Consider the following 19,210-nt stretch of genomic DNA (forward strand, 5'->3'; position numbering starts at 1 on the left):
TTAAACAAGGCTTGACATTTTACATTTTATAAACTAAATTTTAGAATAACAGCAGTCTTTGAAATAGGTACTCTGATGTGAATTTGTGTAGTAAAGTCATATCATTTTAATCATAGACCACATATAATTAATATACTTATCATCACCAGTGGTAGCCTGAAGCAAATATTTGTATTGTATCAAAGAAAATTTTCCCAATTTCCATAAGGAAGCAATATAATTGTCTTATTAGAAATGTAAATATCTCTGATGCAAGGTCTTTTTGCTATCATATATCAGTATTAAGAATTTTTTGTGTTTTTATTTGTTTTTTGGGTCACACGTGGTGACATCAGAGATTACTCCTGGCTATGCACTCAGAAAAAGCTGCTGGGTTGGGGTACCATATGATATCCTGGGGGATCAAACTACAGTTCGTCCTAGATTAGCACATGCAAGGCAAATACCCTACCGCTTGTGCCACCACTCCATCCCCAAATTTTTGTGTTTTATAAAATTTTGTGCCTCTTACAGCTTGACCAATCATAAAATTGATGACACTGTTTTATTGCTCTAAGTATTTTAATAGGTCAAACTGTTTAGACTTGCGATAGTTTTTCCTCTGCTATATTTTTAGTATTAAGTTCCCTCAGAACTGTTGTTTAGTACAGGCAATTTTTAAACTGGAGAAACGTTTTTTCTTCTATGTGTATTTCTCAAGTAGGAAGAATGTCTCTTCTGCACAGCATTATATCTTATTATAAAATATAGGCATTTGATAATACTGTCTGGAAATTCCAGAATAGCTTAGAGGTTTCATATGACCTAAACCATCTTTAATGATATAACAAATCCTAGTATCTAAATATTTCAGCTCCTTTCTTATAAACAGGCAGAAATCTTATTTACTAGATAGATGTTATTGTAACCTTCATAGTCTACATGAAGTTTGAAGAATACTGTCTCATGGATATATAAAGCTAGCCTTTGTGAATAGCATGATAGTGGTTCTCTTTCCTAAGTGGCTCTTTAATGAAAGGAATGAGAATTGGTAATCATTCCTTGTAGGAAAGTAACACTGCTTATTTACTCATTATAAATCTTTCTTGAACTAACCGCATCTACATATCCTTCTTGAGGCCTCATAGATTTGGGTTTTTGCAGTAGTTCCTCTTTGACTTAAAAGTGCATTTACCCTCTAGTGGGGGTAGATGGGAGAAAAACTTGGTACATTAGTGACAGAAAATTGCACAGGTGAAGGGTTGTGTAAATTCTATGACACAATCATAAACACTTTTGTAACCACGGTGCTTAAGTAATTATAATAAAAACATAAAGCATGATTATTGCCTATATTCTTAAGTGATAGATTGTGTTAAAGAAATTTGACTCTGGAAGAACAATTAATATGGTCTAAAATGAATAGTTCTATTAGTAGTCCTATCAACAGAGAGAACACATATAAAGTGGATACAGCAAGCAGTTTACAAGACTTCTCACTGAAAACATTCACTGGGAAGAACAGTCAACAACCTAGTGCTACTCAACTCTCCAGAAATAAATTGTAGAAAAGTCTAAAGTAAAAGCACACTTATTTTGGGTTGGGGAGGGAGAAATAAAGACTAAAAGAAGTCATAGATATAGCTCTACCAGGATGGTCTATATGTCTTAGCCACCATAATACACTCATCTATCTGGTTCCACTCTGACAAGTCACACCATAAAGGTTCTAATGCCAAAACATCTGATTAAGTTATTTGTAAACATACCAGATACAAAGGAATTTATCCTAAAGTAGTTTCCCAGACCTAATCTCCAATTTAAGTAAGATATCAACTAACCTAAGTGTTTCAGAAAAGTTTAGTTTTGTGCCTGTTCCCACTGCAGCAGAAAGATATTGAGAACTATAAACAAAATATTAAGCAGTTGTTTCTAGGCTCTAGCTGGAAGTATCCATTCCCAACAAAGCAACTAGGAACAGTTTAAAAGTCAGCAACAGGTAGAAAGTAACCTGGAGGTAAGCCTTGCCTATTAGACTTTATCAAACTCTGATTCAAAGCAACTATCCACAAAACTATTGACAAAAATCTCAGGAGCTATTAATTTAAACTTGCTGAACAGCGCTGATTATTACAGGTGACCTCTATTTTCAGGCACTGGAAATTCAGTTCAACTACATCAACTTCTAGAAATTGCACCTATAATAAACCTAAGTGCAGGTATATCAGCTAGAGCTTGGTACTATAGCAACACAGGTTACACATGCCACAAAACCCATGTTGCCATCTAGGGAACACAAGTCACAGGCACCAGGATGATTTTTTTCAAGCACTTAAGATGAATGAACAATATATTGTTGGCTTCCAGATATCAGTAGTGTCAGAGGCACTAGCATATAATTGTAAACATGGTCAGCTGACAACTGCTGAATACATTAGAAACTTACATTCTATGAAACATCAGGAATAATAAAAAAATATCAATAAATGAAGACAAAATGGAACAAATTCATTTATTGAATCATAATTTTACATGCATCAGAGCAACAATCTTCTCAACTTGTACAGAAATTATGACAAACATGGAACAGAGATTTAATAATATCTAAAAACTTGATTGAAAAAGGTACATTTTATAAAAGGTGTTAAAATATAATAAATGGAATTATCAGTAGATTGGAAGCAGCTAAAAACAGAATTAGTTAACATTGAAAATAAGACACGCAACACTACCAATTAGGACAATGTAATAGAAGAAATTTAACTAGGATGATAAAAATATATGATTTTATATACAATATTTATACAAAAAAGCCTTCATTATAATAATTGCAGAGGAAGAGGTGACCTCAAAATTCAAGAATATCATAGATTACTCTGAGGTACTTTACCCCACAAATGGGGACTCATACACAGAGACAGATACAGGTCAGATCTCCAAGACCTCATTATGGACTCCTGAGTCCTCCAAGAATTACCCCTGAGCACAGAGCCAGAAATAGGACCTGAGTACCACCTGGTGTGACCCAACACAAAAACTAAGCAAGCCACAAAAGAACAGTTGAAGAGTTTATGTTCTTTTTGTTGTTGTTGTTGTTGTTCTTTTTTTTGTTTTTCTTTGGTTTTTCAGGTCACACCCATTTGATGCTCAGGGGTTACTCCTGGCTAAGTGCTCAGAAATTGCCACTGGCTTGGGGGGACCATATGGGACCACAGTCCTTTCTTGGCTAGTGCTTGCATTTACCTCTAGCGCCACCTCGCTGGCCCGTGTTTATGTTCTTTTTAAACCAATGTTTCCTCATCATCTTAAAAAGTTAAAATTTGTGCCTAGACCCCATCTAGAAGTTTTCCCTATGTATAGAGCCAAGTACAAAATTTGAGTACCTTCTGAGGTGTCTCCTACACTATAAATCAATCAATAATTTTTAAAATTATGCCAATTTTAAAAAATACCTGAGCTTATGTTTTTGCAAGAGACAAGAAAATAAACTTAAATTTAAATATTAATTTGAGTAAAATTATTTTGACCTTAAAGATCATTTTAATTAACATCCAACAAAAAAATCCAGAGTACTTTTATTCCAATAGTGATGATGTAAGAATTATTATTTAGGGACATCCACTCTGTACTGATATTCATAGTTCTCCTTACATATTGTCCCTTATTGTACATTAGATAAGGATATATCCCGCATTCAATTTTTTATCCTCAATTCACGGGGATAACAAATATTATCCTTAATTGCATTTAGTTGTAAATAAATGTTCAATATACACTGTATAAAATTTTTTTAAGAGAGAACACATGTGAAAGCAACACTGATATTTAATTTCCAGGAGAGGAAAGGAAGAGTATGTGTATGAACCAGAAAGAGACCCAGTTAAGAAATGTTTTTAAATTTGTCTGTGTCTTGTTGCCAGAATATTGAAATGACTATGGAGGAGATACGAAACCTGAATATATATTGTCACTTTGCAAATGGTATTGGTGAGCCCAAGTATATGCCTGTAAAATCATGGGAATTATTGACCCAGACTCTTGTTGAAGCTTTGCAAAACTACAATGAAGTCAACAGTGTAATGGATCTAGTTCTCTTTGAGGATGCCATGCGTCATGTGTAAGTGCTATTGTCTTATTTATGAATTTAACAATATATCTCTTTGAGGATGCATCATGCATAGGTACTATTGTCTTATTTATGAATTTAACAAGACATTGATAAAACTAAGAAATCATGAAGATCAAGGAGTGGCTAGAGCAACAACTAAAGCCCTATCACAGGTCTCCGGGGGCAGGCAGTGAGCTCAAACAGAATTAGTTTTCCTTTTTTACCTGGGGTATAATTATTACCTTGACATAATCATATAGTACCAAGAAAAATTTTAGATAATAAATAAGGTACCCAAAAAATGGAGTACCAAAACATCTTGGAACTATTTTCTCACACTTAACTAGGCTAACTTTTATATGATGAAATCAAAGGTTTTGTTTACTGTAGAGGGCCTTTAATAAAAGAAACTGTGCCCATTTCTGGTGATTCTCAGATAGCCAGGCAATAATTAATGCACGGGTTTAGTGATGTGGTACTTGAGAGTGAAGTGCAAAACATGAACTTTACCTCATTTATTATCTATGAATTAGAGTATTTTTTTTTCTGGTGTGGGTTAAGATGTAAGCTACCAACTTCAAACAAAGGTGTTCCCTCAATTTCCACCTTCTTTTTTTTTTTTTTTTATTTAAACACCTTGATTACATACATGATTGTGTTTGGGTTTCAGTCATAAAAGGAACACCACCCATCACCAGTGCAACATTCCCATCACCCAAGTCCCAAATCTCCCTCCTCCCCACCCAACCCCCGCCTGTACCCTAAACAGGCTCTACATTTCCCTCATACATTCTCAATATTAGGACAGTTCAAAATGTAGTTATTTCTCTAACTAAACTCATCACTCTTTGTGGTGAGCTTCCTGAGGTGAGCTGGAACTTCCAGCTCTTTTCTCTTTTGTGTCTGAAAATTATTATTACCAGGGTGTCTTTCATTTTTCTTAAAACCCATAGATGAGTGAGACCATTCTGCGTTTTTCTCTCTCTCTCTCTGACTTATTTCACTCAGCATAATAGATTCTGTGTACATCCATGTATAGGAAAATTTCATGACTTCATCTCTCCTGACAGCTGCATAATATTCCATTGTGTATATGTACCACAGTTTCTTTAGCCATTCGTCTGTTGAAGGGCATCTTGGTTGTTTCCAGAGTCTTGCTATGGTAAATAGAGCTGCAATGAATATAGGTGTAAGGAAGGGGTTTTTGTATTGTATTTTTGTGTTCCTAGGGTATATTCCTAGGAGTGGTATAGCTGGATCGTATGGGAGCTCGATTTCCAGTTTTTGGAGGAATCTCCATATCGCTTTCCATAAAGGTTGAACTAGACGGCATTCCCACCAGCAGTGGATAAGAGTTCCTTTCTCTCCACATCCCCGCCAACACTGTTTATTCTCATTCTTTGTGATGTGTGCCATTCTCTGTGGTGTGAGGTGGTATCTCATCGTTGTTTTGATTTGCATCTCCCTGATGATTAGTGATGTGGAACATTTTTTCATGTGTCTTTTGGTCATGTGTATTTCTTCTTTGTCAAAGTGTCTGTTCATTTCTTCTCCCCATTTTTTGATGGGGTTAGATGTTTTTTTCTTGTAAAGTTCTGTCAGTGCCTTGTATATTTTGGAGATTAGCCCTTTATCTGATGGGTATTGGGTGAATAGTTTCTCCCACTCAGTGGGTGGCTCTTGTATCCTGGGCACTATTTCCTTTGAGGTGCAGAAGCTTTTCACCTTAATATATTCCCATCTGTTAATCTCTGCTTTCACTTGCTTGGAGAGTGCAGTTTCCTCCTTGAAGATGCCTGTAATGTCCTGGAGTGTTTTGCCTATGTGCTGTTCTATATATCTTATGGTTTTGGGGCTGATATCGAGGTCTTTAATCCATTTGGATTTTACCTTTGTACATGATGTTAGCTGGGGGTCTAAGTTTAATTTTTTGCAAGTGGCTATCCAATTGTGCCAACACCACTTGTTGAAGAGGCTTTCCCTGCTCCATTTAGGATTTCCTGCTCCTTTATCAAAAATTAGATGGTTGTATCTCTGGGGAACATTTTCTGAGTATTCAAGCCTATTCCACTGATCTGAGGACCTATCCTTATTCCAATACCATGCTGTTTTGATAACTGTTGCTTTGTAGTACAGTTTAAAGTTGGGAAAAGTAATTCCTCCCATATTCTTTTTCCCAATGATTGCTTTAGCTATTCGAGGGTGTTTATTGTTCCAAATGAATTTCAAAAGTGTCTGATCCACTTCTTTGAAGAATGTCATGGGTATCTTTAGAGGGATGGCATTAAATCTGTATAATGCCTTGGGGAGTATTGACATTTTGATGATGTTAATCCTGCCAATCCATGAGCAGGGTATGCGTTTCCATTTCCGTGTGTCCTCTCTTATTTCTTGGAGCAGAGTTTTATAGTTTTCTTTGTATAGGTCCTTCACATATTTAGTCAAGTTGATTCCAAGATATTTGAGTTTGTGTGGCACTATTGTGAATGGGGTTGTTTTCTTAATGTCCATTTCATCCTTATTATTATTGGTATATAGAAAGGCCATTGATTTTTGTGTGTTAATTTTGTAGCCTGCCACCTTGCTATATGAGTCTATTCTTTCTAGAAGCTTTTTGATAGAGTCTTTAGGGTTTTCTAAATAGAGTATCATGTCATCTGCAAACAGTGAGAGCTTGACTTCTTCCTTTCCTATCTGGATTCCCTTGATATCCTTTTCTTGCCTAATCGCTATAGCAAGTACTTCCAGTGCTATGTTGAATAGGAGTGGTGAGAGAGGACAGCCTTGTCTTGTGCCAGAATTTAGAGGGAAGGCTTTCAGTTTTTCTCCATTGAGGATAATATTTGCCACTGGCTTGTGGTAGATGGCCTTCACTATATTGAGAAAGGTTCCCTCCATTCCCATCTTGCTGAGAGTTTTGATCAAGAATGGGTGTTGGACCTTATCAAATGCTTTCTCTGCATCTATTGATATGATCATGTGGTTTTTATTTTTCTTGTTATTGATGTTGTGTATTATGTTGATAGATTTACGGATGTTAAACCAGCCTTGCATTCCTGGGATGAAACCTACTTGATCGTAGTGGATGATCTTCTTAACGAGGCATTGAATCCTATTTGCCAGGATTTTGTTGAGGATCTTTGCATCTGCATTCATCAGTGATATTGGTCTGTAATTTTCTTTTTTGGTAGCGTCTCTGTCTGGTTTAGGTATCAAGGTGATGTTGGCTTCATAAAAGCTATTTGGAAGTGTTTCTGTTTGTTCAATTTCATGAAAGAGTCTTGCCAAGATTGGCAGTAGTTCCTCTTGGAAAGTTTGATAGAATTCATTAGTGAATCCATCTGGACCTGGGCTTTTGTTTTTCGGCAGACATTTGATTACTGTTTTAATTTCATCAATGGTGATGGGGGTGTTTAGATATGCTACATCCTCTTCCTTCAACCGTGGAAGATTATAAGAGTCCAAGAATTTATCCATTTCTTCCAGGTTCTCATTTTTAGTGGCGTAGAGTTTTTCAAAGTAGTTTCTGATTACCCTTTGAATCTCTGTCATATCAGTAGTGATCTCTCCTTTTTCATTCCTGATATGAGTTATCAAGTTTCTCTCTCTCTCTTTCTTTGTTAGGTTTGCCAGTGGTCTATCAATCTTGTTTATTTTTTCAAAGAACCAACTTCTGCTTTCGTTGATCTTTCGGATTGTTTTTTGAGTTTCCACTTCGTTGATTTCTGCTCTCAGCTTTGTTATTTCCTTCTGTCTTCCTATTCTTGGGTCCTTTTGTTGAGCATTTTCTAGTTCTATTAGCTGTGTCATTAAGCTACTCAGGTAAGCTCCTTCTTCCTTCCTGATGTGTGCTTGCAAAGCTATAAATTTTCCTCTCAGTACTGCTTTTGCTGTGTCCCATAAGTTCTGAGAGTTTGTGTCTTTACTGTCATTTGTTTCCAGGAACCTTTTTATTTCCTCCTTGATTTCATCTCGGACCCACTGGTTATTGAGCATGAGGCTGTTTAACTTCCAGGTGTTAAAGTGTTTCTTCTGAGTCCCTTTGGAGTTCACAAATAATTTCAGAGCCTTGTGGTCAGCGAAGGTAGTCTGCAAAATTTCTATCCTCTTGATCTTATGGAGGTATGTTTTATGTGCCAGCATGTAGTCTATCCTGGAGAATGTCCCATGTACATTGGAGAAGAATGTGTATCCAGGTTTCTGGGGATGGAGTGTCCTATATATATCCACTAGGCCTCTTTCTTCCATTTCTCTCCTCAGGTCTAGTATATTCTTGTTGGGTTTCAGTCTGGTTGACCTGTCCAGTGTTGACAAAGCCGTGTTAAGGTCCCCCACAATTATTGTGTTGTTGTTGATATTATTTTTCAGATTTGTCAACAGTTGTATTAAATATTTTGCTGGCCCCTCATTCGGTGCATATATGTTTAGGAGAGTGAATTCTTCCTGCTCTACGTACCCCTTGATTAATATAAAATGTCCGTCTTTGTCCCTTACAACCTTCCTGAGTATAAAGTTTGCATTATCTGATATTAGTATGGCCACTCCAGCTTTTTTATGGGTGTTGTTTGCTTGGATAACTTTTCTCCAGCCTTTTATTTTGAGTCTATGTTTGTTCTGACTATTCAGGTGCGTTTCTTGTAGGCAGCAGAAGGTTGGATTGAGTTTTTTGATCCATTTAGCCACTCTGTGTCTCTTAACTGGTGCATTTAGTCCATTGACGTTGAGAGAAAGAATTGTCCTGGGATTTAACGCCATCTTTATTTCAAAATTTGGTGTGTCTTTTGGGTAGTCTTGTCTTAGATTAGGTCTTTCAGTTTTTCTCTTAAGACTGGTTTTGTGTCTGTGAAGTTTCTGAGCTGTTTTTTGTCTGTGAAACCATGTATTCTTCCATCAAACCGGAAAGTGAGTTTTGCTGGGTATAGTATTCTGGGTGAAGCATTCATTTCATTCAGTCTTGTCACAATATCCCACCACTGCTTTCTGGCATTGAGTGTTTCTGGTGACAGGTCTGCTGTAAATCTCAGGGAAGCTTGCTTGAACATGATTTCCCCTTTTGATCTTGCTGTTTTCAGAATTCTGTCTCTATCTGTGGGATTTGTCATTGTGACTAGGATGTGTCTCGGGGTGGTTTTTCTGGGGTCTCTTTTGGTTGGTACTCTTCGGGCATGCAGGATTTGATCACATATATTCTTTAGCTCTGGAAGTTTCTCTTTAATGATGTTCTTGACCATTGATTCTTCCTGGAAATTTTCTTCCTGGGTCTCTGGGACTCCAATGATTCTTAAGTTGTTTCTGTTGATCTTATCATAGACTTCTATTTTCGTCTGTTCCCATTCTTTGACTAATTTTTCCATTGTCTGCTCATTTGCTTTAAGTTTTTTGTCCAATCTCTCCTGCTGTATGGAATTGTTATGTATCTCATCTTCCACAGCACCAAGTCTATTCTCAGCTTCTGATACCCTGTCCCAGAGCTTATCCATTTTGTCATTCACTTCGTTTACTGACTTTTTCAGTCCTGTTAGTTGGCATGTTATTTCAGTTTGGAGTTTTGTCATTTCTGCCTTCATATTTTCTTGGTTCTTATTAGTGTTTTGTTCAACTCGATCCATGGTTTCTTGGAGTCTGTTGAGCACCTTCCATATTGCTAGTCTAAAGTCCTTATCTGAGAGGTTGATTAGTTGTTCAGTCATTATCTGGTCCTCAGAATTGTCATCTTCATTCTCTATGTCTGATGCTGGCCTGCGTTGTTTCCCCATTGTCACACTTGTACTGTGGGTTTTTCTACGTGTTGTGGTGGTATTCATTGTCTATATGATGTAGGCAGCACACTCCTCTGGCTCCTCCCTTTCTGGATGGGCTGACTTGCCTCTAAGGGAGGGGAGTCCTCCGTGGATGAAGCCTCACACTGGGTCAAATCTTAGGCCCGAGCATGCAACAGAAAAGACAGTCCAGAGAGAAATGTTTGCTTCTGTGATATAGCACCGTTCTTAGTGTGATTTTTTCTTTTTGTTGCAATGGAGTTCTTTCCTTAGAAAGAGTGCACGGCCGCGTAGCGAAGCGGAGTTTCACGCAAGAGGACAGTAGACAGACATAGACAGGTCACACTCACAGTCTTTCACAGTTGAGCCCCACTGGGCCAGTGTACTTTCGCGGATTTTCCCCGCCTGGTGTCACACACAGGGAGCCAGCTCTTGCAAAGCTTAGCCGGTTTTTATGCTCTGAAGTCCCTCCCTGAAAATGGCGTCTGGGCGAGCGAGGTTTCTGGAGGCTCTTTTTGCCCCACTCGCAAGAGTTTCACGCAAGAGGACAGTAGACAGACATAGACAGGTCACACTCACAGTCTTTCACAGTTGAGCCCCACTGGGCCAGTGTACTTTCACGGATTTTCCCCGCCTGGTGTCACACACAGGGAGCCAGCTCTTGCAAAGCTTAGCCAGTTTTTATGCTCTGAAGTCCCTCCCTCAGATCCTGGCCAAGGTAGCTGGTTCGTTTCACTGTTGGGGTGCCTGGGTCTGGAGGGCCCTGATGTGCGAATGAGGAGGGGCCGCCGCCGCCGCTGCTCAATTTCCCGAATTAGAGTATTTTTAAGTGGGGCTGGAACAGTTAGGATATTTTCTTTGCATGCAGCCAACCTGGGTTTAATCCTTAGCAACCTACATGGTCTCCAAAGCTTGCCATGAGTAAATTTTTAGCTCTGAGCAAGGTATAATCATTTAGTGCACTGGGTGTGATCCAAAATAAAAAATAGTTTTTTATTTTAATGCATATTTTAAAAATCAAGTACCAATTTAGGTGGTATTACATTCAAATTAAAGAATGAATGGAGTTATCAAGCCTCCCGACCTTCATAACTTGATATTATAATTGAGAAAAATTTATATCAGGGAGAATAAGTAAAGTCACCTATGGCCACAAACTCTAGAAATAGGTTAGCTACATCAGTCTTATTCCATTTTATCTTTTTAGCCATTGTACCGGACATATCTTCATTTTTTAACACAGTGTAAGTTTGAGTAAATGAGATTAATTTGATCACTGCCCAGAAACTTTCACTTTGTCACAGAGTAAGTGGTTCATAATAATGGTTTTCCTTGTGCTTATTTGAGATACAGTGATTTATAATACTATTAATGGTATAGTTTCATGCAAAAAATACTCCAAGATTGCACCAATTACCAGTACCCATCTTCCTAACCATTGATTTAGTGCTTCCGACTCACTGCCATTAATCACCCTTTACATATGTTAAGCTCATTTCTGCAGACAAATTCTCACGTTTTGATGCCTTTGGTTATTAGTAATTTCATATGTTTATTATATCTTACATATAATATAAATTACACTTTATATATCCCACTCCCTCAGACTAACTTAATATAGTATGATTTCCATATATCATAGAAAATTACATTATATATTTTCATTATGTACAAGTAATATACCACTGTGTATATACAACAGTTTATTTAGTCATTTATTCTTTGACATTTAAGTTGACATTGAATCTAGCAGCATTTTAAATGACTCAGTAATACTGCCTAGGCAAAAAATAGCAAAGATTAACAACGAGATTACATCAAATTAATAAATCTCTGTCATCATAAAAATGACTAGAATTAAGACATTCCACAGAGTAGTAGATAACATCTATTAACCACTCACTTAAGGAAGACTAACATCCAAGATATATAAAGCACTTGTAAGAATGAAGTAAAAGACACCAAGGATGAAGAAAGAATGAGTGAGTGAAAACCAGATACCTGAGGTGCCCTGGCACAAAGGCAAATCCTTTGTCTGTGAAGGCAGGGGAGAGAGGTCAGCCCTTGCTGTGAGATTACGAAGTGGGAGAAACTGATGAGACTGAGGTGACCTGTCACCTTTGCATGGTGCTCTACTCTTCTGTCTCCTGAACCTCTCTTGAGAGGCACAATAAGGGCCCAGCAAAAACTCTCTCCTAGAGACACCCAAGCTGAAAGGACAAGAAAGATAGAGTGAGTGAAAAATAGTAACCAGAGGTGCCCTGGCAGAAAGGCAGATCCCTTGTCTTTTAAGGAAGGTGGGAGAGGTCTGCCACTGCTTTGAGATTTCCAGTTGGAAGAGACTGAGGGGCTCTGTCGATTTTGTGTGTTTATCTACTATTCTATCTCCTGAACCTTTCCTGAGAGGGCCAAGAAGGGCCCAGCAAAATTGCTCTTCTAGAGGCCCCAGAAGAGCATGCTCTCTCTGCTTTGTTTTGCGGTGGCACACTTCTTTCCAACTAATGAAACCCACCATAACATGCAGAAAAAATATCACACTACAAACAGGACAATGGGGAAACCTCACAGGCAAAAAACATGCACAGAGAATAAAGATATCTCTGATGACCCAAAAAATAATAACCATCTGAATAATCTCTCAGATGAGTTTAGAATAGAAATATGGAGGATCCTCATGGAAATCAAAGAAAATATATCTCCAGATAAACAAAACTCAAAGATAGAAATCAGAAAACTTCAAACTGAAATAACATTTCTGAAAAACACAGTAGCTGAATTGAAAACCTAAATGAAAAGCCTCTCCAACAGGGTAACAGAAGCTGAGGACAGAATCAGTGAACTGGAAGATGAAATGCAGAACAACTCCACAAAGCAGAAGAGATTAGAAAATAATCTTAAGGGCCAGAGAGATAGCACAGCGGTTTTTGCCTTGCAAGCAGCCAATCCAGGACCAAAGGTGGTTGGTTCAAATCCCAGTGTCCCATATGGTCCCCTGTGCCTGCCAGGAGCTATTTCTGAGCAGACAGCCACAAGTAACCCCTGAGCAATGCCGGGTGTGGCCCCCCCCAAAAAAAAAGAAAAGAAAAGAACCTTAAGGTAAACAATAATACAATGGAAAAATAACTCAAAGAATGTGAACAGATGAAAATAGAAGTTTTTTATAAACTCAACAAAGACAATGTAAAAATCAGTGGTGTTCCAGAAGCCCAGGAAAGAAGATACTCAGAAAGAATCAAAAGTCAAAGATATCATCATAGAGAAACTCCCAGAACTAGAGACTGCATGCAATCAAATCCTGCATGCCCAAAGAGTACCAGCTAAAAGAGACCATAAGAAAAACACCCCAAGAAACATCCTAGTCACAAAGACAAATTCCACAGATATAAAATGCTGAAAGCAACAAGATCAAAAAGGGAAATTACATTCAGAGGAGAATCCTTAAGATTTACAGCTGATGGCCTTAAATATGTTGAGAAAGGTTCCTTTCATCCCTTCTTGCTGAGAGTTTGGACCTTATCAAATGCTTTCTCTGCATCTAATGATATGATTAAGTGATTTTTATTTTTCTTGTTGTTGATGTTGTGCATTGTGTTGATAGATTTATGGATGTTAAACCATCCTTGCATTCCTGGAATGAAACCTACTTGATCGTAGTGAATGATCTTCTTGATGAGCCATTGGATCCTATTGCAAGGATTTTGTTGAGGATCTTTGTATCTGTGTTCATCAGAGATGTTTTTCTGTAATTTTCTTGTTTGGCACCATCTCTGTTTGATTTTGGTATCAAGGTGATGTTGGCTTCATAAACGCTGTTTGGAAGTGTTCCTGTTTTTCAATTTCATAAAACCGTCTTGCCGGGATTGGTAGTAGTTCCTCTTGAAAGGTTTGAAAAAATTCATTAGTAAATCCATCTGGGCCTGGGCTTTTGTTTTTGGGCAGAAATTTGATTACCATTGTAATTTCCACAATAGTGATGGGGATGTTCAGATGTGCTACATCCTCCATATTCAATTGTGGAAGGTTATAAGAGTCCAATAATTTATCCATTTCTTCCAGTTTATTGGCATAGAATTTCTCAAAGTAGTCTTTAATTACCTTTTGAATCTCTGCAATATCTGTAGTGATCTCCCCCTTTTCATTTCTAATACAGGGTACCAAGTTTCTCTCTCTTTGTGATTTATGCCAATGGTCTGTCAATCGTGTTTATTTTTTCAAAAAACCAACTCTACTTTTGTTGATCTTTCAGATTGTTCTTTGGTTTTCCATTTCATTGATTTCTGCTCTAAGCTTTGTTATTTCCTTCTGTCTCCCTATTTTTGGTTACTTTTGTTGATCATTTTCTTATTTTATGAGCTGTACTATTTTGTTCTGGTATGCACCTTCTTCCTTCCTGATGTGTGTTTGTAAAGCTTTAAATATTTCTCTCAGTACTGCTTTTGCTCTGTCCCATAGATTCTGATAGTTAGTATCTTCATTGTCATTTGTTTCTAGGAAAGTTTTTATTTCCTCTGTAATTTAATTTCAGACCCACTCTATGTTCAATAGCAGGCTGCTTAATTTACAGTTGTTAAAGCTTTTCTTCTGTGTCCCTTTGTAGTTCACATCTAATTTCAGAGCCTCATGGTTTGTGAAGATAGTCTGAAAAAATTTCTATTCTCTTGATATTATGGAGGTATGTTTTAAGTGCCAGCATGTCGTCTATCCTGGACATTGAGAAGAATGTATATCCCTGGTTTCTGAGGAATAAGTGTCATATATATGTGTAAAATATATGACATACATATGATGATATATATGTCATATATATACAATACATATATGTATACTAGTCCTCTTTTTCCATTTCTCTTTTCAGGGCTAGTAAATTTTTGTTGAGTTTCAGACTAAATGACCTCTCTAGTGTTGAAGGGCCATGTTGAGGTCTCCCACAATTATTTTTTTTAACAATTCTTCTTTCAAATTTGTCAATCATTGTATTAGATAATTTGCTAGTTTCTCATTGGGTGCATATATGTTTAGTATTATGATTTCTCCAGTTGCACATATCCCTTGATTAGTACGAAGTGTCCATCTTTGTCCATTACAACTTTTCTGAGTCTAAAGTTGGGGTCATCAGATATTAATATGGCCACCCCTGCTTTTTAAGTCTGTTGTTTTCTTGGATGATTTTCCTCCAGCCTTTAATTTTGAGTCTCTGTTTGTTCTGACTGTTTAGGTGTTTCTTGTAGGCAGCAGAAGGTTGGTTTCATCTTTTTTATTCATTTTGCCACTCTGTGTCTCTTATTTAGTGCATTTATGCCATTGATATTGAGGGAAATGATTGTCATAGGATTTAATGTCATCTTTCTCAATATAGTTAAGGCCATCTACCACAAGCCAAAGCAAATATTATCCTCAATGGAGAAAAACTGAAAACCTTTTCTCTAAATTCTGGCACAAGACAAGGTGTTCCGCTTTCAGCACTCCTCTTCAACATAGTAATGAAAGTACTTGCTATAGCAATTAGGCAAGAAAAAGATATCAAGTAAATCCAAATAAATAGGAAAGGAAGAAGTAAAGCTCTCATTGTGTGAAGATGACATAATACTCTACTTAGAAAACCCTAAAGACTATAACAAAAAGCTTCTAGAAACAATAGATTCATATAGCAAGGTGGCAGGCTACAAAATTAACACAAGAAATCAATGGCCTTTTATACATCAATAATGATAGGGAAGAAATGAACATTAAGAAAACAATCCATTCACATTTTGCCACACAAACTCAAATACCTTGAAGACAACTCGACCAAAGATGTGAAGGACCTATAAAAAGAAAACTATAAAACCTTGCTCCAAGAAATGAGAGATGACACATGGAAATGGAAACACAAACACTGCTCATGGATTGGCAGGATTAACATTATTAAAATGGCAATATGCCTCAAAGCATTGTACAGATTTAATGCAATCCCTCTAAAGATACTCATGGCATTCTTCAAAGAAGTGTATCAAACACTTCTGAAATTCATCTGGAACAATAAACACCCTCAAATAGATAAAGCAATACTTGGAGCTTTTTCATACTGGAGAGGAAGGCTGCAGCTGGACCCAGAAGATGCCACATACCAGGATTCCTGCTCCTCTCCTACGGGTATGGCTGGGAATCTGGGAAGACAGCTGGCCAATGGCTTCCTGGGCTGACCACTTAGTCCAATAGACTGAGATCCCCCCATAGCAGACTGGTCTTCAGGGCCAGGTCTGGCAACTGGGCTCTGGGGGAGGGGGGATGAGGGAAACTCCAATCCTATGCTTTTTCAAACTGGAGTGGAAGGCTGCATCTGGACCCAGAATTACATGGTGGCATGACTGGGAATCTGGACAGACAGCTTGCCAAAGGCCTCCAGAACTGTCCAGTTAGTCCACGAGACCTAGAGCCCCCCACGCCAGGCTGGCTTTCAAGGCCAGGTCTGGCATCTGAGCTCTGGGTTATGGAGAGGAGGCAAACTCCTCCCCCATGCTTTTTCATACTGGAGAGGGAGGCTGCAGCTGGACCCAGAAGATCCCACATACCAGGATTCCTGCTCTTTTTCTACGGGTATGTTTGGGAACCTGGGCAGACAGCTGGCCAATGGCCTCTTGGGCTGACCACTTAGTCCAGGAGACAGAGATTCCCCCCATGACAGACTGGTCTTCAGGGCCAGGTTTGGCAACTGGGCTCGGGGTGAGGGGGGAGGAGGAAAACTCCCGTATTCATATTGAACCCCTGCATCGATGTCTTTTCCTACTAATACTCATTTTCATAACCACATGGGCACAAATGCTCCCGCGTGACAAATATACTTTTTAAGCATTATCTAAAAATGTTCTTTATTTTAGATGGTTCTTGGGAAAGGAAACCAAATGCCAAAGATTTGGATGATAGCAGTCAAATAAATCTTTAAAATCAGTCTTTATGTGGATGTGATTTTCTGTACTGACTTCAAGCCAAAATCACAAACAATTCATATATATAGTATATAGCCCCTGTCATGCATTGCCTCTCCCCTACCCCTGTGTCTCTTCTATCCCCTCATCTCCCAATTCTGATCCATTATCTTCCCCTAATTTAACCCTCTTTACCCTCAGTTCCTAACTCGGTAGGCACTAAGATTGACCTCCTGCCCCAACAGACCACTTTCCAGCTCCTCAGTGAAAGACACCCTCTGGGTTCCCGTTCTCATACCTCAGCAAAAAACTACAACCAGCACGCCTGCTGACTCATGCTTGATGGCCCTTCTCACCCCCACCAAATCGTGGACTGTTGCACGATACAGGAATCTGCCTCAGCAAAACCCCCAGCTCAAAGACACTATATGGTCTCGTAATGCAGCAAAGCCTCTCTCAAACTCAATTCCAAGGCCTGTGAATCAAAAAGTACCAGCTATACCACACCTAGGAATATACCCGAGGAACACAAAAATACAATATAAAAATCCCTTCCTTACACCTATATTCATTGCAGCACTATTTACAATAGCCAGACCCTAGAAACAACCAACAATCAACAGATGAGTGGCTAAAAAACTGTGGTACATATACACAATGGAATACTATGCAGCTGTCAGGAGAGATGAAGTCATGAAATTTTCCTATACATGGATGTACATGGAATCTATTATGCTGAGTGAAGTAAGTCAGAGGGAGAGAGAGATGCAGAATGGTTTCACTCACCTATGGGTTTTAAGAAAAATGAAAGACATTTTAACAGTATCTCAGAGACAAGAGAGATGAGGGCTGGTAGGTGCAGCTCATGACATGAAGCTCATCACATAGAGTGATGAGTGCAGTTGGAGAGATGACTACACTGAAAACTATCATAACAATGTGAATGAATGAGGGAAGTAGAAAGCCTGTCTCGAGTACAGGTGTGGGGGGGTGGGGAGGAGGGAGATCTGGAAAATTGGTGGTGGGAATGTTGCACTGGTGAAGGGGGGTGTTCTTTACATGACTGTAATCATACAACTATAATCATATTTGTAATCACGGTGTTTAAATAAAGATAATTATAAAAAAAAAAGAAAGGTACCTTGGCTTTTACTCCCCACAAGAATATATCAAAAGACCTAATTGGGAGTCTTATATTACCTATGTAAGCTCAATACCTGTATAACAATACATCTTAAGATGTGTATACAGGTAGCCTCCTCCACCACTTGTTTTATTCGAATACCTTTTCTTTTTAACTCAGTTTTATTTATTTGTTCTATTTTAATATATACATTTTTCTCTATCCTTACCATTTTTGGTGCTGCTTGGTACAAAAAGCCTTGTCTGGGATAAAAGCACAGAACAAAACCAGACGACAGACTCTGTGTGTGCAGCCTGCCATCCTTACCCAGAATAGCACCAGCAACACAGTATGACACCATACGTTTTTGTATGGGCACAGTGATAAAAGGGGAAGCCATAGACACAGAAACAAGATCTTATCTTCTAGGGATAAAAACTCACTTTTTATAGCAGAAGGGTGCCTTTCATCCTGAACATGTGTCATGTGGATACAACTCAGTCCCCAGGAGATTGCACAGTGTTAGTCCAATCACAAACCCCAGATCCCCAACGTAGAAATGATACAGCTCCGGGCAACAACACCAGGAACTAAGCTCCATTGGGAAATTTATAACACTGCTCTGGCACCAACTTGTGCCAGTTTTGATATGACAACGAGGAAAGGAAAACTTGACCTAAGACTAGGCGGTCCTATCACATCACCTAACACTAAATGGAAATCAGAAGAGATATCGTCCTTTGAACTGGAAAAATAAGAGCACCAACAACAGAAAACTGACTATGACAACCATGACTGAACAGAGCCTACCTTGGGACTAATAAGTAAAATACTACCCTAGGTTGTTGCCCAGAATACATAAAAAACAACAACAACAACAAGATGTCTAATTGCAGAGGTCCAACTTGGACAACAGAGACTGAGCAGAACCTTTGGATCCATAATATCCTAGGCTTCGGCTTAGGGACTGAATGAAAACAGGGAGCGTTGCGGAAGACTGAACACCACAACAACGATGAATAGGAACCTAGAGACTCTATCCTAGACCCTGACCTATAACCTGCACAAATACCAAGATCGCTAGCTACAGTGGCTTGATTTTCTCACACACAACCAAGAGGAAACTTTCCTGGCATCACAAAAAAGCCTTTGGGATGGGGTAATGAGTATATATGTATGGAGACAGGGGTTGATTTCATGATGGTATGCTTCAAGGATGGAGAAACCCTGAATCTCTTAGGCCACGGGAATTCCCTTTCTTCCCCAATGCTTACTGTGCCTATGAAAAAAAAAATTGGGGTGAACGCCAAACCCTGCCACTCCAGCACCCATACTT

General features: G+C 38.4%; 1 protein-coding gene across 1 annotated transcript in view; it reads left to right on the forward strand.

The window, feature by feature from the left end:
* Nucleotides 1-19,210, forward strand: part of DNAH9 (dynein axonemal heavy chain 9) — a 704,007-nt gene that overhangs the window by 355,493 nt on the left and 329,304 nt on the right. Inside the window, exon 43 of the mRNA XM_049776731.1 lies at nt 3,900-4,096. Within this exon, the coding sequence (XP_049632688.1) occupies nt 3,900-4,096 (197 nt within the window). The remainder of the gene's footprint in view (nt 1-3,899; nt 4,097-19,210) is intronic.

Source organism: Suncus etruscus, chromosome 7 (genome assembly GCF_024139225.1).
Source record: "Suncus etruscus isolate mSunEtr1 chromosome 7, mSunEtr1.pri.cur, whole genome shotgun sequence".
Lineage (NCBI taxonomy): Eukaryota > Metazoa > Chordata > Mammalia > Eulipotyphla > Soricidae > Suncus > Suncus etruscus.